The sequence below is a fragment of the Triturus cristatus genome, chromosome 4_1 (assembly GCF_964204655.1).
Source record: "Triturus cristatus chromosome 4_1, aTriCri1.1, whole genome shotgun sequence".
NCBI classification, from domain to species: Eukaryota; Metazoa; Chordata; class Amphibia; order Caudata; family Salamandridae; genus Triturus; species Triturus cristatus.
Window position 1 is genome coordinate 993,280,573 of NC_140585.1, and position 27,407 is coordinate 993,307,979.

The 27,407-nt window shown below is 50.2% G+C and overlaps 1 protein-coding gene across 4 annotated transcripts in view; it reads left to right on the plus strand.

Moving 5' to 3' along the window:
- The window catches only part of CEP290 (centrosomal protein 290), a 1,516,454-nt gene that overhangs the window by 603,978 nt on the left and 885,069 nt on the right, over positions 1–27,407 (plus strand). For all 4 annotated transcript variants that reach the window (XM_085653911.1, XM_085653913.1, XM_085653912.1 and 1 more), the window contains exons 32-33: positions 6,468–6,575; positions 6,671–6,805. In XM_085653911.1, coding sequence (XP_085510037.1) covers positions 6,468–6,575; positions 6,671–6,805 — 243 coding nt within the window. The remainder of the gene's footprint in view (positions 1–6,467; positions 6,576–6,670; positions 6,806–27,407) is intronic.

The window sequence follows — 27,407 nt, forward strand, 5'->3', positions numbered from 1 at the left end:
CTTACGGTGGGCCCTGCCTCCGGTTCTACCTCTTCTCCCTGGGGTTTTAGGTGGTCCTTGTGTTCCTTGGGGCTTTTCGGGCGCTGTCTGCGCCTGTGGGGTGTTGGGCGGTTCTCCCTTGGTTGGGCTTCGGTTATCCTGGCCTTTCCCTTCTTGTCTCTGTAACATGTCCCCTGCAGGGGCCCTGTGTCTCTCCTGGTGGGAGGCTCTCTCGCAGGCCCTCCTCCCTTCTGGGTATGGCTAGGGTATCTATTCTACGTTAAGGAATCTGCGGCTAGTAGTCTCTATCAGATGTACAAGTTACTTACCTTCGGTAACGATGTATCTGGTAGAGACAATTCTAGCCGCAGATTCCTTCACGACCCGCCCTTCCTCCCCATTATGCGAGGACCCTCTGCTTGGGTTTCTGCAGTCGCCTCCCTCTGGTTGACTTGTCTTCTGTGGGTGTCCTCTTCGTTTTCTTCCGGTCAGGCATCCCTCCGGCTGGTTTCTCTCCAGTGTAATGGCCTACTTTTGCTCTTTTCCCTCTGTTGTTAGAGTTTCTGATCCCCTTGCGGTCTTCTTCGTTGGGGATTCTTTTACTTGCCCTTTGTCCTCCTACTCCTTTCAGGGGTAATGGCCATCCTTGGCAGTGTAGTCTGGGGATGGATTGCTCTTGGTCCTCTGTTCCGGGCTTGTGGCCCTTCACTCTGTGGTTGTGGTTGCAGCCCCTCTCTCTTTCTGTCACAGCTGTGAGAAAGTGCCATCTTTCTTGCATGGTATGCCCCCACTTTTTGCTGAATGTACTTTTACTGAGTGTGCCCTGGACTCCAGCTAATCAGGTGCCCAGGGCCTATGTTCCTTCCCTAAAAACCTCAAACCCAAATTGGCAAACCCTGGCCACATGTCGCCCCTGGTAAATGGTACCCTAGGTACACAGGGCCTTGTGACCAGGGAAGGCCTTTAAGGGCTGCAGCACTCATTGTGCCACCCTTAGAGGCCCTGTACACTAACACACACACACTGCCCTTACAGACTGTGTGTCTGGGTACAAGACAAAACAAAGAGTCGACATGGCACACATCCCTGTATGCCATGCCCATCACCTACACTGCCCTGGCATACATTAGCCACCCCTGTAGCTGGGTGCCCTATGCTAGTGGTGTGGGCACAGGAGCATGAGCCCTGTGCCCCTACAGTACCCAGGTCCATTCCTGGGCACTGTAAGTGCAGTGCTGCCATTTAAGAGTACATGGTGCTGAGAGCTCGTCAAACACGAACTCCACAGCACCATAACGGCAACACTGAAGACTGAGAAGTTTGGTATCAAACTCCTCAGCACATTAAACCCGCACTGATGCCAGTGTGGGATTTAATGTACAAAGCACCCCAGAGGGCATCTTAGAGATGTGCCCTGAAACCTAACCTACAATCCACGTCTGGACTGAGGGGCTGCCTAGGCTGCCACACAGCAGACAAGTTACTGGACCCCTGGGTAGGAGAGCCCCCGCTGTCCTCGGCCTGCAACAATGCACATCCTGGGCGAGGTGCTAGGTCTCCTCCCCTAGGATGGACAGGGGTAAGCTTCAAAGGCATGCCGCCTCTGTGAGCTTCCCCAGGCCACTTGCTGCCCCCACTCTGGCGGGAAGCCTGGCCGGAAGCCCCAAATAAGGACAGGGAATGTGCCAGCCTGCCAACCCCACCCCTCAGGTGGGGGACGTGAGGTGAAGCACATCTCCGGGCCCTCGCCATCTTGAAGATGGGAGGCCCTGCCCAATCAGGACTAGGCTATTGCCCCCCTCCCACAGGAGAGTGGTAGAATAGGGGGTGTACCCACCCCAGGACAGGGACCCATTGGTCCCTGCCCTTTACCTACCTGTAACGCCCCTAAATCTAGTATTTAGGGGCACCCTGAAACTTCCTTCCTTAGATTCCAGATTCCGAAAAACAAAGAAGAGCAAGAAAGAAGACCTGCCGTGCAGCTGCTAGGAAGAGGAAGACACCAACTGCTTTGGCCCCAGCCCTACTGGCCTGTCGACCCTCGAACCTGCTCCTGCTACATTCCGGCACCTCACAAACCCCGGAGGGCCTGGCTACCTTTTGGCTCTAAGCACCTGGAACTCCCATGAGCAGAGGCTCTGCTCAAAATCAGCTTCTAATCCGTGGCATCAGCCCGGAACTGCGAACCCTGCACACTCTGCACCCGCCAAGCCTGGCCTGTGCCGAAGTGAACAAAGACCACGAGGATGACCCCCTCGGCGACTGTGACCCCGAGTCCGGCACCCAAGGACTCCCCTCGATGCTCCTGACGACGCCAGCAGCCTCAGAACCAGGTACCCCCCAACCACGATCAACAGAGGGTAAGATTTCCCGACACCAAAAGGCACCCCTGCACCCAGCGCCCTGCGGCCCCCTGTGCCCAACTCCTGGGTACCTACCTATCCTCCAACTACCCAACTTACCTCTTGAAGTGGTGGTGGCACCTGAAGAATCTTCGTCCCGAGCTTGCAGCCTTTGTTCAGCCAGGAGCTTTCCCATTGAAATGCATTGAGCGCCCGAAGGCTCAAAAGCACCCTGCACACAGCCGGCCGAGTGGCCCTGTTAGTGTAACCTCTACACCTATCTACTTCCCCCTTTGCCCTAAGCAAGTGACCAGGAGCCCAGCTCCCACAGCCGCGTGGCCTGCTAGTCAGCAGCCACCAACCAAGGCCCCCCTGCCTCCCATAGGATAACATTGGGCCTAACTCACTGTGCACCCGGCTGCCCCTGTGCCGCTGAGGGTGTAACAACTGTACCTTCCTGACCCTGGGAGACACCTGAGTCTGCGCCCAGAACCTTAACTCTGACAGTCGAGTACTTACCCAAATGCCGATAACCCAATTTTCCTCCATAGGGTAACATTGACTGGTTTCTTCTGAAATTTCTTCGAAGTGTGGAGTTTCTAAAACTTAAAATATTCACCAAAAATCAACTGAGTAATGAAAAATAAAATACTCACCTGCTATTAGGAGAGATCCCAGTGCTGGATCTTGGTGCCCAGCACTGACCCTGAAAAATATTCACAACTGTACTTACCAGTAACCCAATTTTCTTCTATAGGAAATCATTGACTGTTTTTCTGTGAAATTTGTGTCGATTTTTGCAAACTTCAAATATTCTTTAAAAATCGTACCATCTGTGAAAACATAATTACTTACCTGTTTTAGATAGAGGTCCCAGTACTGAGTCTAGGAGCCCATTACTGGATTACAAAAGTAACGAGAACCTACTTTACCTGCAACTTGAATTTTCTCCCATAGGGAATCATTGACTGTTTTTCTATGAAATTTCTTCTGTCATCTTTTAAAATAAAAAAATATTGCCTAATAATCACAACAGTAACTAAGTCGACTTTTATCACTTATTTCTATGAACTGTCCCAGGACTGAAGCTAGGATCCAGTCCTGGAGTTACAAAAGTAATCCTGAAAGTAATCTATTGCAAATAACTTAAAACTTCCATTGAGCTCAATGCATTATTGTGTTTGAAATTGTGTTGCCTATTGTAACAACCTGTAACTATCTACAAAAGTCAATTGCATATTGCAAAAGTATTTAACTAAAGCATCTCATTCTGAGAAAGTATATTTTAATACCTATTGTTGGTTCTAAAATAAAAGACATATATTTTTTTATATAAACCATTGGCCTAGAGTTCAGTTATTGAGTGTGTGAGACCATTTGCTGACTGAGTGTGTACAGCAAATGCTTTACACTGTCCTCTGATACTGCCTTACTGCTCGACCAAGCTACCACTTTGGGAACAGTATATACAGAGCCACTTTCTCACAACAGCGCTTTCACATGCTTGTGCCTCCAGGATGGCTCTCGCCTTGCTTACACGGTGGTTCCATGGAGTGGTGCTTTGCGCTTTTCTTGCTATGGCTTCGCTGCTCTGGCCTTATGGCGCTTTAGTGCCAATTGGTGCTATCGCCTTGACTTGCTCAGTTGTTCCTCAGAGTGGTGCTCTGCTCGTTTCCTGCGCTGGCTTTCCTGTTGTAGCCCACTGGTGCCTTAGTGCCAAGTGGTGCTGTTCCTCACCCTTTGTTTCTCGCTATTTGGTTTCTCTGTTTTTTCGCACACTGTTCCCATGCTCTCCTCAGTTTTGTTGTTATGGCTCCGCGTTGTGGCGGGGAAAAGTTCTCCGAAGCAAGCTTCCGTCAGCACGCCGGGGTGGGGCGTATGTGAGTTTGCTGACGTCACGCCCTCGGAAGAAGTCTGGGCAGAGTCGCGTGGTACCGCCCCCCGGGGATGCTGGGCAAGAAAGTTTTCCGGGTCCAGTCTCACACCTGTGGATAATTCTACGTTAAGGAATCTGCGGCTAGAATCTTTTCTACCAGATACATCGGTTCCGAAGGTAAGTAACTTGTACATTTGACTACTAAACAGGCAGTCACAATTGCATTTATCTAGCAGCCAATAGGGTCATGATTTGAATGATGCAGCAGGTGCTGTAGCACCGGGACTAAAAGCTCTAGCCACCCAACTAAACACCTAATATTGCTATATTTTACTACTAAACAGGCAGTCACTAGTACATCTACCTTGAAGACAACAGGGTCATGATTTGAATGGTGCAGCAGGTGCGGTAGCACCTTGCCCAAAAGTTGTCAGAGCTCCTATAAGCACCTAATATTGCTATATCTTACTACTATACAGGCAGACACAATTGCAATTATCTTGCAGTTCAGAGGTGCTTGATTTGAATGGTGCAGCAGGTGCAGTGGCACTGGTGCCAAAAGCTCTAGGTACCCCACTATATGCAGATATTGCTATATTTTACTAGTAAACAGGCAGTTATCTAGCAGGCACTAGGCCCATGTTTTCAATGGTGCTGTAGGTTCATTGGCACCAGGGCCAAAAGTTGTCCGAACTCCTCTAAACACCAAATATTGCTAAATTTTACTAAATAAGCAGTCTCAAACTCCGTTACCTTGCAGGCACTAGAGTCATGATTTATATGGTGCAGCAGGTGCAGTGACACCGGGGCCCAAAGCTCTGGGAACCCCTCTAAACACCAAATATTGCAATATTTTACTTCTATACAGGCAGTCACAAGTGCAGTAACCTTACAGGCAATAGGGTTATGATTTGAATGGTGCAGCAGGTGCAGTGGCACTTGGGCCAAAAGTTGTCGTAACTCCTCTAAACACTAAATATTGCTATATTTTACTACCAAAACAGGCAGTCACAAATGCAGTTATCTTGCAGGCACTAGGGCAATGATTTGAATGGTGCAGCATGTGCAGTGGCACCGGGCCGGCCAGTAGTCAAAACTCATCTAAGCACATAATATTGCTATTAAATCATTCTATTAATCCCCTCTTTCACTTCTCAAACTGTTGCTATTACTTACTGACACTATACCACTACTAACAGCACAATATATTGCCTTTTTGTACATAAACAAGTCATATCACTTTAAACAGTTATATTGTTATATCTACAACTATTCATCAAGATACAGCTTACAACAACAAAAATGCTTATTATTAATGACATAGGCGAAACATAATACATTTACCAATTCTCAGTTTTCGCAGTGCGCCGTATTTCCTTTTTTGTCTGTAAATTATCAGAATCAATGCATTTTTGTTTCTCCTCAGTGTGGCTTTTACTGTACATCCTCAAAAAGGTTTGTTAACTCTTTAGCTATTGAAAGACTACATTTTCGGCCAGTGAGAAAAAATGTGTTGATCAGTTGTCACAGGCAAATGGGAAAGAATATCTGATTAAAAAGATTTGCATGAAGGATCAATTAATACTAGATGGATTTGTATCCTGTGTACATTACTTATGCTGTGTATAATCATGCACAGTATTGCTGAAACAAGTGTAGGGTGATTGATACTGAAAAAAAGAGTTTGTGAGTAGTGATGAGCTTGAGGAGTTACAGACTCTAATGTACAGGGCATACCCGTTTTATCTTGTTGAAAATACGAAGAGTGTTATAATTACACATGACCTGTAATCAGCTTGGGAGGTTACAGTATGACATATCATACGACCAAAATAAATCAAATTAGTTTCTTTTTGAGGTGGAAGACTAAGGAGAGTGAGTGCTGTAGGTTTCAAGATTCCGGCAAAAAACTCTACGAAGCACCATGGTAGGATTGGCTTTTTCAGCTTAGGAGTTACAAACTTTGTGCAGATGTGAAGAAATGATCAGAACTTGGTAACAGATGCATGCTTCCTGATGTCAGAAACTTTCAAAGGTCTCCTTCACTTTGCAGAGCTGGCCACATGCTCGCAAGCTGTCTCAGGAAAATAGAAGACAGCCTCTGACATTTTTATTCACTTGCTGTCTGTCCCTCACTCGACCTTTTGAATTTAACACCTGTAAGCCTTCACCACTGTTAGATCTCGCCCTACATATAGTAAGAGGATAGCACTGTAGATTATTTAAGGCCCATAGGAAAAGTGAAGTGATACTGATGCCTTCTTTTTCAGTTTCATGAAGAGCGACAGATGGCATGGGACCAGCGAGAAGTAGAAATGGAACGCCAGCTAGACATGTATGAACATCAGCAAAATGAAGTTCTCAGCACTGCTCGAAAGGTAATACATTTTTTTGAATGGGTCACGTGAAGTAATATGTCACACTTCCTTTTAAGAGGTGTTACTATGGAATTCATGTATGTTTTACCTTACAGTTTGAAGAAGCTACAGGCTCATTACCAGACTCCAGCTTACCTCTACCTCAACAACTTGATCTAGCATTGCACAAAATTAAAGATCACATTCGAACAATTCTTGAAACCCGTGCTGCCTGCAAAACATTAGAAGAAGTGAGTACAACATAATTATAGCTTGTGTTTATTTCTGTTCATGCAAAATAAGTTAACTACTGAACCTGTAGTAAGAAATTTGCTTTACAAAATAAATATATTCTGAGTTTTTACTACTTGAGGTCTGCTGACATTTGAATAACGAGAATGGCATGGTACATTTCATTGGTACTGAAGATCATCAGTTTAGTCTCTCAGATTTCATCACTTCTCTTTTCTGCACCAAAGCTGTCAGTCCCAGAACAATGTTTCAGTGGTCATACAACTTTTAATTTTTTTAGGGTTGTTTGTATTTGTTTATGAAAGACCTTTGACTTATTGAAGCTGCAGCAAAAGCAAAAAGTATTGACTCTGTTGGTACGGAAATGTCCTCTGCATCGTAAAGATGTGTTCCCCTGCCCTGAGTGCGCAACAGTACAGTTGTCTGGATCCCTAATGCTGACTTTTTGTCATAGGTGTACACAGATCAGGCATGTGCGCCATGGCCTGTCTCACAAATTGCAGGCTTGTTGACCAAGAGGGGCACCCAAAGAACTACTTTCATAGTGGTGGAAGACTGCCGTCTTCACCAGGAGTTAAGCAGCATAAGTGTGGTGGTGTCAGCATACCTTATAGATATCAGTAGACTGGACCTTTCCTTAGTCACTGGAGTGAGGCCTACAGGCTTAGTTACCTTTATAAAAGTTCCACTCTGTGTGCTTAAGTCACCCTTGGTCTACATCAGGTAGAAGTGTATCTGAAGGAGACACATTAGTGATATATTCCTTACCTTAGAATATCTCCAGGCGTCATACTGGATCCGGAAAGTTTTTGTCAGCAGTTCCCTTGCGCGTCGTTGTGCGGCTCCGTGTACGTCGCTGGCGTCGTAATCGCCGAGATGACATCGTCGGAGCTACTTAGACACGCCCTTTTTCCGCACCAGCAAGCGCAGATCCAAGAGACAGCGGTACTCATAGTTAATCTTTTAACTTGGTTTTTGAGACTCATTTCTCTTGTTTCGTCAAGTATTCGACTCCTGGTGCAGTAGGGATGCCTGGGTTTAAGTCCTGTAGGGACTGCCATCGGACCATGTCGGTGGCGGACCCACAGGATGTGTGTCTCTTATGCTTGGGGCACGCCCATGACCCAGAGGCATGCCCTGATTGTCGGGCTATGGCGCCGAAGGCTTTGAGGCAGCATTCCCGAAAGTTGTTGGAAGCCCGACAATCGGCTCCGCACCGCTCAAGGTCCCGTTCCCATGGGAGGTCGAGGGACAGGTCGCGAGGCAGACACCATTGTTCGTTGGAATCAGGGACAGGTAAGTCAAGGCGCCATAGGATGTCGAAGACGCGATGTCGCTCTTCGTCTACCCCTCGCTGTTCGCGGGACTCAGTGGAGGGGGCGTGTGGTCACTCCCCTGCGGCTCCGGTGGAGCCTTCGTTTTTGCCTGCAGCCTACCCGCCTTTCCCGGTCCCGCACGCGACTTTGGAAGAAATACAGGTATTCCTGTCAGCCATGCGCCGTTTGTTGCCTACATCGGATCCCTCCGGAGCACCTTCGGGCCCCATGGACCTGTTGGGTGGTTCTGCCCCCGTGCCGCCGCCCTTGGCCCCGGCTATGCTGACAAGATATACTGTGGCGTTGTCGGCTCCGGCCTCGGCTCCAGTGCTGCCGCAGGTGCCGGGTCTGACGCCGTTGCCTACGGGGCCGGACTAGGTCGACCCTAGATGGGTCTATTACCCTCCGATTCCAATTCCAGGTGGTAAGTTTATTCCCTTTCCCCGGACCCCTCGTCCTTACCGGCCTCTTACACGGCTGGTGGATGAAGGGGAGTACTGGGAGGGGTCCGAGGACTCTCTCGCAGCTCAATGCGAGGATGAACCAGAGTGGGAGGGTGATATGGAAAGTCCAGGCAATCTGGATTTCTCTCCACACCCTGGTACACTGTCCCATGCTTCCGTTGCTACGGAAGAGGTTGGGACTTTTTCTGTGTGTAGGAAGGTGGATATCTGACTATGGTTACCCCCAACTTTTTGCCTAGTGTCTAGCTGGTTTTTCGACTTAGTTGGCCTGAGATCCTGCCATTCAGGGTCTCAGGCTGTCTGCTCTCTCTTTAAAATGGACTCCATGTACCCTAGGTACATTCCCAATTGGTAAGGATCACCTTATTGGACCCTGTACAGTGTACCCGAGGTACCCAGGGCATAGGTGTACCCTAGGCCTCCCAGGGGCTGCAGCATGTATTATGCCACCCCTGGTCTGGCCTTCCAATCAGACACAACTGGCTGATCACTCAGCTGGGGCAAGGTCGTGTAATCACCCCTTGCTTAGATATAGTATGCCTATATCTACCCTTATATATAGACACATGTGTACCTATCAGTCACTCCTATGGCAGGCCTTGACAATCCTGGAGGCAGAGTGCTTGGTAACATGTGAGATGGTGCTCTAGCATGAGCTGAGCCTGACTGCAGCTTTCGGAACCATGTCCTTATAGCTGTTCTATGATATAGCCTACCATATACTCTTAAAGTGCCTTATAGCACCTCCCCAGACAGACTGTAGTGTATTGGGGCAGGGAGGGCTGAAAGGAATGAGACATGCCGGGGGCACACAAGGTGTCCCATGCATAGTCCAGTTCAAACCGGTGCTGGGGCACTCCAGCCCCAGTCCTGGCGCGAAACTGGACAAAGGGAAGGGGGTGTAACCACCCCCCTCCCAGGTCCCACCCATAAGGCGTGACCTAGCAGGTAACCCAGCCCCCCAGATTAGTATAAGAGTGGTAGCTGGGCCCCAGGAGATTAGATTATCCTGAACCTGCAACTTGAACAGAAACTCTGGACCTTCGACATTCGACGAAAGAAGAAGACTGAAGAATCTCCCTTGTGGCCAAGGAGTGGCTACCCTGTGCAAACAGGGACCATCAAGAGACTACCCTTTGCTTTGCTAAAGTTCTACGAGGGACCGACTGCAGAGCCCGACCAGAGCCTTGACTTCCAGACTTCTCCGACCCTGATCCACATCCACAGCCGAGCTGAGATCCGTGGAGGCGACGAGAGACGTGGGACCGGCTACCTGGGAAAAGTGGCTAGTATCTTCCAGCGCAGCTTCTGAGGCACCCTCGAAGTTGTGCACCGGGGATTGAGAAGCCCCAACCCCAAGCACCATCTGCACCGAAGATCAGCCCCCCACACTCCACGAGTCCTGCGTGGGGCCCTTCTGCATTTTCCTGCTTGCCGCGTCTGTCCGGTTGCTTGCCCGTTGGCTAGTGGCCTTTGTGACGACGCATCCAGAAATCTTTACCGCTGGTTTGGCTCCTCCAGACTGGCTCCCGCTTCCTTGCAAAAGAGAAGCACCCCAGACCTTCCTGGTCTGCACCAGAAGCAAGTCCTCCGTTCTTCGTGGGTTCCGCTTGCCAAGGCTTGGTGAGTCCTAGTCCAACTTCGACGCCGCCGACAGCAAGAGCCTTCGTGGGACAGCTCGCCTCCTGGTCCTGGTCGTCCTCGACGTTCCCTGGTCCTCGTGGCTGCAGCGACAAGCTTCACCTTCACCTGCAATCTTCACGACATCGCCTGGTTCCTTCCTGGTTCCACGTGGTCACTGGCTAGTGACCTTGACTCTGTCCCTTCTGCTTGCAGGTCTCCTCTCTTCTTGATACCAGCCTTGGGATCCACCGGACACTCTTCACTGACTGCCTGTCAGCAACTTTCCTTCAGGCATCCATAGAAGTCCACGACGAAACCCGACGCAAGTTCACACCTATGCACCCACAGCCTGTGGGCTAGGTAACTTGGGTACTTCGGTGCTCACAAGGGTAGTGACTATCCTAGGGTCTAGTTTCCGAGTCTCGACTCTCTAGCTGCTTCAGAAGTGTCCTTAAACTGTTAATTGCTAACAACTACTATTTCTATCGACTTTTACGCATTACGCGTGAGTGTTTCCACTCTGCACCTGAATCCCGTGGGCCTCCCACTTCATAACTGTTGCTAGTGTAGTGTAGCCCCAGCGATTCCCTAGGCCTAGACCTATCCTATTTCCGTGACAGTGGTCCTTATACCACTTACTTAGTATATGGTTTGCGTGGCCCCTAGGGCCTAACTGTATTACTTACCTGTGTGACTTAATGTATTCTTAAATGCCTAAGACTGTGTTGTACTTACCTCTAATCTCATAAAGAGTGCTGAGGGTTTGTCTAGAATAAATACACTTTATTTTGATATATATCTGTTGTGGTGTCCTTTCATTTGGTATTCAAGGTATTATATATGGTATCACAGCTGGCTTCACATGCCATTCAGAGTTTAGCCTAAGACTGCTCTTGTCCATGCTACCACTAGGATAGCTGGTCTATAAGGTTGACTTTACAACCAATCACCATAAGGGTTGTTTGGACTGATATAAGGTGTACACTAGAACTAGTGACATCATACATCAGGCCAACTTCTCACATTGGTGAGCAGCGGTTGGGATCTGAGCTTGCTGTTGTAATACCATTGTAATCTTGAGATACTAAATTGAAAGATCACACAGATATTGTTTAGGTACATATAACATAGATTATAATACTTAAGTCCTACTGGACTTAGTGGTTGTAGGTTGAAGGGAGTAACACACCCTGACTACAACTACTAGAGAGGTTTAGTAGAAACAACTAGTGTAGGTAGGTGCACACACCCCACCCTCACTAGAATCATGTCCCTGAATGGAGATCACACTGATACTCCCTCAGGAGAGGAGAATCCTGGACAGGTTCCCTCTAGATATGATGCATTCACTTTCCAGGAGATGAGACAACTGTGTACCTCCAGGAGATTAAAACAGGGTTCCAACCCTACCCTTAGACAGCTAGTGGAGCTTCTGGAGGCCTATGATGCTGAAAGAGCTGCCAAGTATGGTGCCATAGCTGTAGATAAGGGCCTCCCCTCCACAGAAGAGACCCCTGACTTAACTGATACAGATGAGTTAGAAGAGACCTCAGAGGAAGAGGGAGGTAGCAAGACCCCAGTCAGAAGACTTAGTCAGGCTAACTTAAGCTTGCATGGGAGCTTGCATGGGAGCTTCCCTTACAGGCCCCCAAGTAATCTTAAAAAGAGAGATAGGAGGGGTAGATCTCCCTCAGGGGACTCTCTCCACTCCTATCACTCAAGAGGCTCCAATGCTTCATCCCACAGGGGGATGACTTCCCCCCAAAGGAGAGAGCATGAGGCCAGAATGAAGGAAGCCAAACTGAGGATTGAAAGGGAAGAACTTGCCCTTGCCAAAGAGAAGCTTGCTCTGGCCAGAGAGCAAAAATTGTGTGGGTCAGAACCCACTGGTGGCAGCAACATTCCTAGAGATAGGGATAGGTCTTATGACCATAGAAACCTAAGCAAGATAGTCTCCCCATATCAGAATGGGGATGACATCCACAAGTGGATGACTGCTTTGGAGAGGGCCTGCAAAGTACAGCAGGTACCCCAGAGTCAGTGGGCAGCTATCTTGTGGCTCTCCTTTTCTGACAAAGGTAGAGACAAGCTCCTCACAGTCAGTGATGAGGATGCTAACAATTACAAAGTCCTGAAGAGTGCTCTGATAGATGGGTTTGGCTTAACCACTGAGCAATATAGGTTGTTGTTCAGAGACACCCAGAAGACACAGACACCGGACTGGTCGGATTTTGTGGATTGTGCCACTAAGGCTTTGGAAGGTTGGTTAACTGGCAGCAAGGTGCAGGACTACACAGGATTGTGCAACTTGATTATGAGGGAGCAGATCCTTAGTAATTGTCAGAACCAGCTTCTCCATCAACACCTGGTAGACTCAGATTTGACCTCTCCCCAAGAATTGGGAAAGAGGGCAGATAAATGGGTCAGGACCAGGATTAGGCCTAAAAGTCAGGGTGGTGACCAAAAGAAAGATACCACCAAGCCTCAAGAGAAGGGTGGGGATAAAACAAAAGAGAAATCTTCCTCAGGGCCCCAAAACTCCACTCAGGGTGGTGGGTCCCAAGCTCCCTCCTCTACCACAGTTAAAAAGCCTTACTGCCATGAGTGTAAAACTCCTGGGCATTGGAAAACTGACAGCAGTTGCCCAAAGGCTAAAAATAAAACTGTTCCTCCAACTACTCCTGTCACACCACCTATTACTGTCAGCAGTAATCCCCCAGGTGGTGGGAGTGCCCCCAAAAATTTGGTTGGGTTTTCTTGGGGAACACAGGGGGACCCTGGCTTAGCCAATTCCCCTACAGCAGCTACTCTTGTCTGTGATGGTGGCATGGGGTTTGCCAACTTCATTGCCTGTCCCAACACTTTGGGTAGGTACAGACAGGAGCCCTACATCAATGGTAGAAAAGCTGAGGCCTACAGAGACACTGGAGCTAGCATCACTATGGTGGCCCATAGGCTAGTTCCCTCTGAGCAGCTTTTGCCTGGTTTCTCATACCAGGTAACTAACATTGATGGCAAACAGAACAGTCATCCCATGGCAGAGGTATGTCTCAGCTGGGGAGGTATCACTGGCCCTAAAAGGGTGGCAGTGTCTCCAACCTTGCCTGTGGACTGCTTACTGGGGAATGACTTAGAACTCTCAGCTTGGGCTGGAGTTGAACAAGAGACCCATTCTAAGATGGTAGGCCTTTCACAAAAGGGTAGTGGGGTTGTGCCAGCCACAACCCCTGTCCAAGTAGATTTCCTCCCTGAAAAGGTTGGAAGGGCAGTGGTAGCCACAGCCCAGGCAAAGACAGACTTCCCTGTAGAGATTGGCAGAGCTGTGACAGTCACAGCTCAAACACAAACTGAGTGCCTCCCTGAAAAGGCTGGCAGGGCTGTAATGGTCTCAGTCCATACTCAGACTGACATAGGTGTAGTGAAGCCTGAAACTATGGATCACTCCACACAAACAGAGAGTAGTGGAGAGGAAGAAAAGTCTCCCTCTCCCCAGACATTAGGAAAAGGTCAGCCTCCTCAGGGATCTGACCTCACCCCTTGTGAAGGAACTGCCCCAGAGGTAGCTAGGCCTGGCCTGGCAGAGCCTCTGATGTCAGTGGCCCCTTCCAAGGTGGGACCCAGTCTGGTGCAGGTAGCCTGCCTCTCTCTACCCTGCCTCAGTCAGCCCAGGGCTGCAGAGGTCAGGGAGGCCAGTGGACCCCAAGAGGGCCCCTGTCCACAAGAACCCCCCCATCAAAAGAATGAGGATTGCCTGGCTAGTAGCCCTAGCCAGGTGATGGTTAAAAACATTCCTGAGGGATCTCCTTTACAGGTAGTTAGGGACCTCCCCCAGAGGGATTCTGTTGGGCACAGGCAAACATGGGACCTTAGGGCCCCAAACCTGACCTGTCCCTCCAGTAAGCCCACAAAAGGGACCCAGCCTCCAGCTTTAGGTAGCCAGAGGCTGACCCTGAGAGCACAGTGCAACTCAGTGAAAGAAAGAAAGGCATCCATGGTGAAGGATGATTGGAGGAAGCTGAGGCCTCACTTTGAGGACACTCACTTCAGTACTCCATCTCAACACCAGCCTTTTACTTTGCAAAGACACACCAAAGGTAGAGATTCCCTATGGTGGAGACCCTATGATACCTTTAGGATGAGGGATTGCTTAGTGGACCATGAGACAGGGGGTAACCATGCCAGTGCTGGTTCTTCCTTATATGGCCTCTTAGGCAATAGAGGCTTACCTTGTCAAGGCCAGCCTTATCTCCTTTCGTTTGGGGGGGGGGGGGCGGGGGGGTTGTGTAGGAAGGTGGATATCTGACTATGGTTACCCCCAACTTTTTGCCTAGTGTCTAGCTGGTTTTTCGACTTAGTTGGCCTGAGATCCTGCCATTCAGGGTCTCAGGCTGTCTGCTCTCTCTTTAAAATGGACTCCATGTACCCTAGGTACATTCCCAATTGGTAAGGATCACCTTATTGGACCCTGTACAGTGTACCCTAGGTACCCAGGGCATAGGTGTACCCTAGGCCTCCCAGGGGCTGCAGCATGTATTATGCCACCCCTGGTCTGGCCTTCCAATCAGACACAACTGGCTGATCACTCAGCTGGGGCAAGGTCGTGTAATCACCCCTTGCTTAGATATAGTATGCCTATATCTACCCTTATATATAGACACATGTGTACCTATCAGTCACTCCTATGGCAGGCCTTGACAATCCTGGAGGCAGAGTGCTTGGTAACATGTGAGATGGTGCTCTAGCATGAGCTGAGCCTGTCTGCAGCTTTCGGAACCATGTCCTTATAGCTGTTCTATGATATAGCCTACCATATACTCTTAAAGTGCCTTATAATCTTAAACGGTTATGGTAACTATGGTTTGGCTTTATCAAAACATGTCGTGTAAGGTGTCTAACACTTTGGAATAATACCCCCATACCATTTCTGGTGATGAGGATATTATTCCTCCCTTCTAGAGGGAGAGACATGTTAAAATCCTACTTTGCTGTTGAACTCTAACCAAAGCCTCAGCATCACAAAATGGATGCTGCTGCCACAGACACGAGTCTGACCTCCTGCTGCTGGGAGTGATCCTGGCAAGGGAGGCTTGGACAATAGGTTTCCTGCTTGGGGAGGTGCTAGCACCTCCCCAGACAGACTTTTAGTGTATTGGGGCAGGGAGGGCTGAAAGGAATGAGACATGCCGGGGGCACACAAGGTGTCCCATGCATAGTCCAGTTCAAACCGGTGCTGGGGCACTCCAGCCCCAGTCCTGGCGCGAAACTGGACAAAGGGAAGGGGGTGTAACCACCCCCCTCCCAGGTCCCACCCATAAGGCGTGACCTAGCAGGTAACCCAGCCCCCCAGATTAGTATAAGAGTGGTAGCTGGGCCCCAGGAGATTAGATTATCCTGAACCTGCAACTTGAACAGAAGCTCTGGACCTTCGACATTCGACGAAAGAAGAAGACTGAAGAATCTCCCTTGTGGCCAAGGAGTGGCTACCCTGTGCAAACAGGCACCATCAAGAGACTACCCTTTGCTTTGCTAAAGTTCTACGAGGGACCGACTGCAGAGCCCGACCAGAGCCTTGACTTCCAGACTTCTCCGACCCTGATCCACATCCACAGCCAAGCTGAGATCCGTGGAGGCGACGAGAGACGTGGGACCGGCTACCTGGGAAAAGTGGCTAGTATCTTCCAGCGCAGCTTCTGAGGCACCCTCGAAGTTGTGCACCGGGGATTGAGAAGCCCCAACCCCAAGCACCATCTGCACCGAAGATCAGCCCCCCACACTCCACGAGTCCTGCGTGTGGCCCTTCTGCATTTTCCTGCTTGCCGCGTCTGTCCGGTTGCTTGCCCGTTGGCTAGTGGCCTTTGTGACGACGCATCCAAAAATCTTCACCGCTGGTTTGGCTCCTCCAGACTGGCTCCCGCTTCCTTGCAAAAGAGAAGCACCCCAGACCTTCCTGGTCTGCACCAGAAGCAAGTCCTCCGTGGGTTCCGCTTGCCAAGGCTTGGTGAGTCCTAGTCCAACTTCGACGCCGCCGACAGCAAGAGCCTTCGTGGGACAGCTCACCTCCTGGTCCTGGTCGTCCTCGACGTTCCCTGGTCCTCGTGGCTGCAGCGACAAGCTTCACCTTCACCTGCAATCTTCACGACATCGCCTGGTTCCTTCCTGGTTCCACGTGGTCACTGGCTAGTGACCTTGACTCTGTCCCTTCTGCTTGCAGGTCTCCTCTCTTCTTGATCCCAGCCTTGGGATCCACCGGACACTCTTCACTGACTGCCTGTCAGCAACTTTCCTTCAGGCATCCATAGAAGTCCACGACGAAACCCGACGCAAGTTCACACCTATGCACCCACAGCCTGTGGGCTAGGTAACTTGGGTACTTCGGTGCTCACAAGGGTAGTGACTATCCTAGGGTCTAGTTTCCGAGTCTCGACTCTCTAGCTGCTTCAGAAGTGTCCTTAAACTGTTAATTGCTAACAACTACTATTTCTATCGACTTTTACGCATTACGCGTGAGTGTTTCCACTCTGCACCTGAATCCCGTGGGCCTCCCACTTCCTAACTGTTGCTAGTGTAGTGTAGCCCCAGCGATTCCCTAGGCCTAGGCCTATCCTATTTCCGTGACAGTGGTCCTTATACCACTTACTTAGTATATGGTTTGCGTGGCCCCTAGGGCCTAACTGTATTACTTACCTGTGGGACTTAATGTATGCTTAAATAAGACTGTGTTGTACTTACCTCTAATCTCATAAAGAGTGCTGAGGGTTTGTCTAGAATAAATACACTTTATTTTGATATATATCTGTTGTGGTGTCCTTTCATTTGGTATTCAAGGGATTATATATGGTATCACAGCTGGCTTCACATGCCATTCAGAGTTTAGCCTAAGACTGCTCTTGTCCATGCTACCACTAGGATAGCTGGTCTATAAGGTTGACTTTACAACCAATCACCATAAGGGTTGTTTGGACTGATATAAGGTGTACACTAGAACTAGTGACATCATACATCAGGCCAACTTCTCACACTGTGGTGTTGCGCAGGGCAGCTGAGGCTCTTAACCTCGAGCTCCCATCTGTGCCTATTAGGACCAATCTACTGACTGAGGTGCTGCAGCCAGCGACCTCCTCTGCGGAGCCGCTACTGCCCTTTAATGACGCGCTTACAGACATTGTTAAGCACCTGGACCAAGCCTAACAGAGGGGTTCCTGTGGATAAGAGTGTGGCACGACGTCATGGCCCGGCCCCGGGCGACCCCAGTTTTCTCACGCAACACACAACGCCTGAGAGTCGGGTTGTCCAGGACTCTGCCTCTCCGAGCACGTTCCCTTCCGCACCTCCGGACAAGGAATCTAAAAAACTGGAGCAGTTTGGGAAAAAGATTTTCATCTCTGCCAGTTCCGGGTTGCGGGTGGTGAATACTGTGTGCCTGTTGGGCTGCTATTCCCACTCTGTGTGGGATGCAGTCGCACAGGTGCTGCCTCAGTGTCCAGTGGAGGCTCGGGCAGTGCTCTTTCAAGCCATTACCGAAGGGAGAGATGCTGTGAAATTCACTATCCGTTGTGGTCTTGACGCAGCCGACTCCCTTGGCAGGGCAATTTCCACAACGGTGGTGCTACGCCATTACGCTTGGCTCTGAACTACTGGATTCTCAGGGGATGTCCAGAACACTTTGTTGGACATGCCCTTTGATGGCACACGCCTCTTTGGTGACAAGGTGGATAGCACTTTGGAGCGCTTTAAGGACTCCCGGGCTGCAGCCCAGTCCTTGGGTCATGCCACTACGCACGCTACCTTGGGGTCGGCTTTTCGCTCCTTTCGAGGTCATGGTCGAGGCACTGAAACTCGTTCCTTTCAGAGCCGCCGGCCTGCGCAGCAGCAGTCTCAGTGCAGCCGGGGCCGTGGTGCCCGCTGAGGTGGGTCATGGGGCCAGTGGGCAGGTCAGTCCACCACCGCCCCTGCCACCGCTGCCTCAAAACCTTCCTAGTCCAGTATTTCAGGCCCACCAGACGCCAGTGGGCGGCAGGTTTTGCCATCACCTCCCCCACTTGCGCACCATCACTTCGGACAGGTAGGTTCTGCAGTCCGACGGCTCCTACAACCTCCCCTTCGAGACTACCCCTCTAGCTATGCCGCCTCAGTACCACCGTATGTCGGGTGATCACTTGGCACTTCTCCAGCAGGAAGTTGCGGCCCTCTTGGCCAAGGGGACCATCGAACGCGTTCCATCGCCAGAAGTAGGTCGTGGTTGTTATTCCCACTACTTCTTGATTCCAAAGAAGGACAAGGGGCTGCGTCCTACCTTAGACTTCCGGAACGTCAATCGCTTCCTCTGGAGGGAGAAGTTCAAGATGCTCACACTTGCTCAGGTCTTGTCTGCTCTAGACCCACAAGACTGGATGGTAGCGTTGGACTTGCAGGATGCTTATTTTCATATCCCCATCCTGCTGGTCCACCGGCGTTACCTGCGGTTCACAGTAGGCCACGAGCACTTTAAGTTTACCTTGCTCCCTTTCGGCCTTACCAGCGCCCCTCGGGTGTTCAAGAAAGTGATGGCGGTGGTCGCAGCTCATCTGCACAGATCAGGGGTTTCAGTCTACTCCTATCTCAACAACTGGCTATTGAAGGCGGGCTCGCCCCAGGCAGTGGTCTCCCACCTCCAGACTACGGCCGACCTCCTGCATTCGCTGGGGTTTTCCATCAATGTGCCGAAGTCGCATCTGATTCCCTCTCAGAAGCTCCTCTTCATCGGAGCGGTTCTGGATACGGTGCAATTTCGGGTTTATCCTCCCGAACAGCGAGTCTGGGACATACGGGCTATGATACCGATCTTTCAGCCCTGGTCCTGGGTTTTGGTCAGGAAGACCCTGAGACTGTTGTGTGTTGGACTTGGCCCTTCTGGCAGGTTCACCCCTGAACTTTTTTGCTTTTTATTGGTGACTTGGTGTGGTGATTTTTCGTTTCTGCGCACTTTCCCTGTGTCCCAGGGTAAAGTGCGTGCGCACTCTGAGTGCATGTGGTGAGATAGGCCTGCCCTCCCATAGGAATGCATGGGGAATGTATGTGTCCCTAGTAGTTCCTGATGCGTGGGGTGTGCAGGCCCGAGTTTGGTATGTGCGGACTCGTGTGATTGAATGCTGCGCGATGATGTGTGCGGCGTGCATGTACCTAGTGTGGAAGTGCCACTTCTAGAAGTGGGCACTTCTGTGTGCAGTGTGTCTGGCGTGTGATTGGCTGGAGCTGGCTGGTGAGCCTGGCTCCAGGAGTCTGGTTGTGTCTGCCCCAGTGGTGAGTGTGAGATTAGCATGCTGATGGCTGGGGAGGAGTGCACCTCGGTCCTGAATAGGGCAGGGCTTTCCCCACACAATGCTGTCTCCGCCCCCTGTGGTGCGACTGACGACCCTAGCCCTGCCAGTGAATAGAGTGAGGGGCTGAGCACATCAAGGGTGTTCCCCAACCAGCTGCGACTGGTTTTCCCCCTCACCCTGAAACAAGAACAAAGGGTTTTAGTGTATAAAAATGGGGCTGTGTCCCCTCAGAAACTGTTCTCTGCCAGGATCTTACCTGAGGGGGGCTGCTGCTGCTGCCGCTGGACCAGAGGACCGCCACTTGGACTACCTCCCTTCCTGGAGGCCCAGTGAGCTGGCTCTGGGTCCAGCCTTGCCCCCCACCCCTGCCCTGCTGCACGCAGGGGAGAACTTTGCTGGATTTGGTTGGAATCCTCCTGTAGGCGCTGGGAGCGCTTTATTTTCCCTCTCTAAGCGCCTGGGAGCGCTGGACTTGTCTTCAGCGCTGGAAGCGCTTTCACTTTTGGCCGTAGCGCTAGGAGCGCTTTATTTCTGCTAGCCGGTGCCCACCCGGCGTTTGCCCCGTTTTTGCCGAGTCCGGAGTCTCCTGGCAGGTGCCCACCCTGCCAGGGACATTGCCACTCGTAGCGGGTGCCCACCCCGCTTATTTGCGTACCTTTTGACTTTAATACGAAAGCGGGTGCCCACCCCGCTTCGTGACGCTCAGTGGCAGGTGTCTACCCGCCAGGGACTTCTGCGCTGTAAACGGGAGCCCACCCCGTATCGCCGCCATCAACAGGAGCTCTGGGCCGCCGCGCTGCCTGCGGCGACCCGGAAACAGAGAGAAGTCCGACCTTAGTGGGGGCGGGGCCGAGGCCCGGAAGAGAAGCGGACGGGAGCCTACCCCGCGCTCCAGTGTGGACGTGTGGCGACTTCCCCTGCAGGGCTCCCACAAGTAGGGAGAGCCCTGCATACCTGAGAGCCACCCGCCGTGACCAGAGCAGCCGCCGGAGTCCCGGTGAGTGGCAGCCTTGTTGTTTTCCGAGCGCCTGACGCTCCATCGAAGGAGGGGGGGGCAGTGCTTCTTGAGCCTGTGAGGCTCCAACGCTGGCCGGGCCACAGTGTTGTCACGAGGCCCCCGAGCAAGTACGCTCCAACGTCGGGGGCAGTGTTGTCTCCCGAGCCCCGTGAGGCTCCAAGGTAGAGGGGGCATTTCTTTGGGGGCCAGAGCGCGAGTACGCTCCATCGCTGGGGGCATGATTATTTTGTAGAGTCCAGAGGGACTCCCTGCCGGCCAGCATTATTTGTTTAGAGTCCAGAGGGACTCCCACGGGCCTTGAGTGTCCTTGAGCCCACGAGGCTCCAAAGGGCACGCATTGTGTATTTCAGAGCCCTAACAGGCTCCAACGTTTGGGGGCATTGTTTTTGCAGAGCCCAGAGAGGCTCCAAGTGCGGCATATTTGTGTTAAAGGGCACAGTGGTGCCCACGCTCCTTTTCCCAGCTGCCCAGCACTTATTGGGCAGCTGCAACGTTTAGGTTGTACATTGTGCGCCTGGCTGGCGCAGCCTGCGCAGTCGCGCCCTGACATTCTTGGATATTGGTCATTTCTGCACCCCTGAGAGGCCATTTGGCCTGGGGACAATTCTGCTGTGTTGTGCCCTCCCCTAGGGTACCTGGTGATTTTCATTCATGATATTTTCTTTCCTAAATTGTGTTTACACCTCTGAATGTATTTTATGCATCATGTGTTTATGTGCTTAGACCCCTACAGGTATTGTGATACTTAGGTGGTTGTTTGTTTTCTCCTAGTACAGGTGGTGCTAGTGAGGTCCTGGTTCCCTGCGCCATATTTTTCTAAGGTTGTTAGGGTTGCGTAGGTGGTACTTACCTGTTACCAGTAATTACTGGTTGTGTGCTATATATATTGTGTGCTATGTTCTAACAGTATTATTCCTATGTTCTAAAAGTGCTAATTCCTGACAGTGGTCCATGTGGCCCTGTCCCCTGTACATATAATCCCTTGTAAATTCTGCCCGTGCCTGTTGTCACATTGTAAAGTGTGTGTTTTTATCTAATGTGTTTTGGTAATACAAAGGCTATTTTTATATAATACCTTGTGTGGAGTTTCTCTTGTGGTGGGCCTTGGGTGTTGTTGCTGGGTGCGCGCGCAAACGCTTTACACATCGCCTCAGAGATAAGCCTGACTGCTCGTGCCAAGCTACCAAGGGGGTGAGCAGGGGTTATCTTTGGCGTGTAACTTCCTTGCCCTGACTAGAGTGGTGGTTTCTGCCTGGCTTTGGCGCAAGCCCTAGCCAACCAGAAATCCCATTTCTAACATTGTGCATCTGGCCTCCTGCATCCTACTGATCAATCGTGCTAGGTGGCATATGCGGTCTCTGCAGTGGCACCTGAAGTTCCAATGGACGCAGCATCGGGGAAACCTGTCCGACTACGTCCAGATCTCAGAGGCACTGCACAGGACTTGCAGTGGTGGCTCACGGACCAGCTTTGGGTCAGCTGCAGATCCCTCTTTCTTCCCCAACTGGAGCACACAGTGTTGACGGATGCATCCTTCCTGGAATGGGGCAGCCACATGGGAGAGGCGGAGATCAGAGGCCTCTGGTCTCCGCTGGAGTCCAAGCTCCATATCCATCTTTTAGAGCTCAGGGCGATCCTACTTGCACTTAAAGCATTCCTTCCCTCTGTCAAGGGGAGAGTAGTGCAGGTGTTCACTGACAACAGCACCGCCATGTGGTACTGCAACAAGCAAGGAGGGGTGGGTTCGGGACCCTATGTCAGGAGGCTCTGCGTCTCTAGGCATGGCTGGAACGTCAAGGCATTTCCTTGGTGTTTCAACACTTGGCAGGTTCTCTGAATGCCAGGGCGGACGAACTCAGCAGCAGGTGCATGTTGGATCACAGATGGCGTCTTCCCTCGGACGTGGCACAAGGTCTCTTTCAGCAGTGGGGAGAAACTTGGTTAGATCTATTCGCCACCGAAGATAACGCGCAATGTCAGCAGTTCTGTGCGTTGGAGTTTCCAAGGCGGCACTTGCTCGGAGATGCTTATGTCGCGAGTGGAGTTGCGATCTGTTGTAGGCCTTTCCGCCTATACCACTTCTACCCAGAGTGCTGAAGAAGATCAGACGCGACCTGGCATAAGTCATTCTTGTGGCACTAAACTGGGCTTGAAGAGTTTGGTATCCCGAGCTACTCAGTAGGAGCGTGGATCCCCCGATCCAACTGCCTCTTCGGGAGGATCTCCTGTCGCATCACCAGCGGATGGTCCTCCACCAGAACCTGTCCAGACTCCACCTCCTTGCGTGGAGATTGAGCGGCGACAGTTGATTCCATTTGACTTGCCTCCAGAAGTCTGTAATGTGATTCTGGCAGCCAGGCGTCCCTCGACTAAAACTGTATACGCCTGCTGGTGGGAAAAAATGTGTGGCATGGTGCCCAGCGAAAGCTGTAGATCCCCTTTCTGCCCCTCTTTCTGAGGTCCTATTGTTCCTTCTCTCTTTGGCCCAGCAGGGCTCTGCTCTGGGTACTATCAAGGGCTACCTTTCTGCTGTTTCAGCCTTTCTCAGGCTGCCTGATCAGCCCTCTCTTTTCAACTCCCCTGTTGTCAATAGATTTCTCAAAGGCATTACTCACCTTTTCCCTCCTATTCCTTTTGTGATGCCTCAGTGGGACTTGAACCTGGTTCTCACATACTTAATGTGCGCTCCCTTTGAGCCTCTTCATAACTGTCCTTTGAGGTTACTAACTTTAAAAACTGCCTTCCTGGTGGCCATCACCTCCGCCAGGCGTGTGAGTAAGCTTCAGGCTCTTTCATGTAAACCTCCTTTCCTGGCGATTCATCCAGACAAGGTTGTGCTTCCACCACGTCCCTCCTTTCTACCGAAAGTAGTCACTGCCTTTCATCTCGGGCAAACTTTTACTTTTCCCACTTTCTTTCTGCCTCCGCATCCTTCAAGAGAGGAAGAGAGGCTCCACAGTCTGGACCCAAAATGTGCGCTTTCATTCTATCTCAACCGCACACAGCAGTTCCGGGTGGATGACCAGCTCTTTGTTGGCTACGTGGGTGCCAAGAAAGGTCAGGCTGTGCACAAGGTGACTATCTCCCAATGGGTTGTCTTGTGCATTAAAGCCTGTTACTCTGGCTAAAAAGGAACCTCCGGTTGGACTGCGCGCCCATTCTACCAGGGCGACAGCAGCTACTAAAGCATTAGGACACAGTGTCCCCCTGCAAGATATCTGTCAGGCAGCTACATGGGCCTCGCTGCATACTTTCACTAAGCACTATTGCCTTGGCAGTCAAGTCCTGAGAGACGGCTCCTTTAGCCGGTCGGTTCTCCGTGACTTTCTGGTGTGATTTCATTTCGCAAACCCTCCTCCGGGGTTAGTATTGTTTGGGTATGTATTCTAAGGTAAGGAATCTTTCACTAACGTGTCTCTTTCAGATGCACAAGTTACTTGTGTAACGATATATCTGTAAGAGACATTAGTTAGTGATAGATTCCTTACCGCCCGCCCATCCTCCTCGTTCTGCGAACTGTTCTCTAGGGTTCAGGTCATCCCTTTCAGGGCCCTAGTTCTGTTGCACCAGTAGTCGGTCTCTGGCATGGCTCTGCGTTCCTGGCGCGGAATAGTCGTGTACAGAACTGAAGTCAGCGCGCATGGGCTCGTCTAAGTAGCTCTGATGACGTCATCTCTGCGATTATGACACCAGCGACATACGCGGAGCCGAACGATAGCGCCTACCGACACGCAAGGGTACTGCTGCCGAAAACTTTCCAGATCCAGTCTGACGCCTGGGGATATTCTAAGGTAAGGAATCTATCACTAACTAATGTCTCTTACATATATATCGTTACACAAGTAAGTAACTTGTGCAATACTGCATAACACAGGAGTAGTGAAGTACACTGGGTGTATGTGTACATGGTAAGGGTACAGTACAGGAGTAGAGCAGAACTGTGTAGTGTGTGTGTGGATGGTTTATGTATTGGGTGTATGTATGCCTGAGAGGAATACATTACATATGAGATGTAGTGCTGTGGAAGATGGGGCTGATAAGATAATCATAAAGAGTAGGGCTGGATGTCTGGGATTAACTTTTTGACACACTTAACACTGTGGCTGTTCCAGGTGTGAACTCTGGCACTCGCATGAAGTGTTTTGTGGACAATCCACTTCAGAATTTTGCCTGCTGTGAAAGACATCTATCATGATGAAAGGTCAAAAGGAGAAGTGCCCACTTCAGAAGAAGCAGAACCCCAACATAAAACTTCAAAGACCCAGACCCTGAATCACATTTAGTGTTTGGAAAAGCATTATAAGAATGGGCGGTTGAGTACCTAGAAATTGTCATCTGCCAATAAGCCATACGGGCTGTGTGAGAAGGGGAAGCTCTGCAGTACTTCCGCCTGTGACCAGGTCTGGGGGCAAGGCCTGTTAGTCTCCGTGCTGAGTGAGGGGGCATCACCCAAAGAAAGCAAGATCACCTGCCCTGGAGCCTGGAGAACCAGCACCTGCCTGCTTGCCAAGACCAGTGTGCCCTGTGAGGCAGAGGAGAGCGTTGGAGGGACAAAGGTCCAGTGGGTATCCCTACCATGAGGACTCCCAGTGTGGGGCGTGAGGATTTGGCTGTGCACCGATCAGGCTGTCGCCTGTGTGCAGGATTGTTTTTGGCAACTCCTGTATGCCAGATAAGGGCCACCTTGGACTGTGCTGTGTGTTGAGCGCTGGGCCTGTCTTGCTACTCGTGAACTCGTTGCCAACGGTGCTGTGGCAACATAGAACCTTTCAACGAAGATACTAAAGGGTCAGAAGGGAGAACTTTTGACTATGGCCTTATAGTTTGCATTCCCTGATGTGCCACCAGTGAAAAAGGGAATAACCCTGAATACATTACAAAAAGGGGTGTTTAAAAGCAAGTATTTGTTTGGACATTGATTCATTGTTCATACTGTTTGCGCTTTGAGTTATGAGTTATATTCACTGACCTCTATCTACTTCCCCCACAGAGGTGACCTTGATTGCTTTCACATAACTACTACACAGAGTCACGTGCAGAAGAGATACTTGGCTTAATTGATTGGGATCTATAATAGATCAGGCCCCAGGACGTCAGGCGTAAAAAGCCTCCGCCAGCACGATTGGGCCCATACCCCCTGCAGGCCCCCTGAAAGGAGTTCTGACAAACTCTCAATACCAGTGCATGAAATGTTAAGAAATGTATCATGACACCTGGAATAGCAGTATAAGACCTCAAAGGCTCTTACAGAGCACCCTTGTGCTGAACAGAGCCAAGAAAGCATTCTAGATCAAGATCTGGATTCCAGATTTCCAGCCATAGGCACTCTAGTTGTAAAAGAGAACTATCTTTCCAGATTCAGACAAAAAGACAGAATTAGTTCTGGAAACATTGTGAAACCGATCTGAGACATCTCTTGGAGCATAAACTTGATATGGGTTAGGGAAGGCAGCTTGCTTCCTGATGTACCTCTGCTGGCAGTGTTTCGGGCATCACGGTCTAATATCTTTAAGGCAGATATTTAGGCATTGATTCTACAAACAAGGCATCAGATGTCTTCCTCAGCCCCTAAGAGTGGCTCCAGAGCTGCAGAATTATCAACATTGGAGAGCGCTGCAGTATCAGTAGACTTCTTATTGATGCCTCAGTTAATAATTTGCCACAGGAAGGTAAACCACTTGTTCCCATTAGGGCAACCTAGTTGGGTCTTTTTGTGCCAAAGATTCTGTTCAGAGTGCCATTGTTACCCTGATCAGGTGATCAGCTTGATATTGGAAATTAGGAGACCATTACTCTGAGAGCGCACACATTGCCCAAGCCTCTGGATGAGGAAGGTGATTAAGATAATTCAGGACTAGCAAGGTGGAGATGGAGATTTCATTTAAGGGTATATTTAATTCACTTGTTGCTATTGACTATCCTTTTGGTATTATTCTTCATACATGGCTATGTTAAGAAGAACCTTTTGTTCTTGGGATTGAAATTGCTCATGGCTGAAGAGGTTGGTGCATGTGATGAGGGAAGGATGATAGTCTGTTTTTTGCCTTTTACTTAGTCCTTTAAAAATCCAACAGCTGAAATATGTGAACACTCATTGTCGATTTATGGATGGACAGGCTAATGATTGCTGATCCTTCTAGCTGTCCAGTGATCCTTTTGGTAGCTCGCACTAGTACATGCTGCATATTTGATGGGAAGGCGTTCTGTTTTTCTCACTTTGCTTCCAAACAAATAATCTTAAAATATAACAGAAATGTAAAAAAAAATCATGCGCTGCTGTTGATACACGTGCTTTCCATACTGCTCTCTTTTAGTGTTGCGCTCGGACATTATAACTTGTTTTTCTTTGAAAATGTTTGGAGTCACATTGGGTTTGAAATTGTTCAGCCGAGGCTGAGAGATCAATGCATTCCTTGCTGCTTTTTCGGGCTTAACAGTTCTAATATGCTACGCCAGCGACTAGAGAACAAACATTGTGCATGATTCTCACAGTAGGGGTACCGCTTTTCCTCGACCAACCACAACCGCTTTGCCTCAATGCACAGATAAGCCTCTTTGACATCCACGGAGCTCATCCTAGAGATTGTAATAAGGAAGGGGGTGATAGAATGCACAACTTTACAATATTGTACATGGTGCAATACTTAATATCTATGGGCAGACTAGTATGGCGGTTGCACCCTCTGCCTCTCCCCCGACCATATCAAGTCATCCTGTGAGTTTTGCTTTGCCTTTCTGTGATTAGACCCTGAGATATCGAAGTGAAAAGCACTAGATGCACTAGAGACTGCAGCAAAAGTCATCCTCTGAGACACCCAACATCTTCGTTGAACAAGACCTGCTCAGGATCAACAAGAAAAAGACTGGCCCTTCCGGCATCC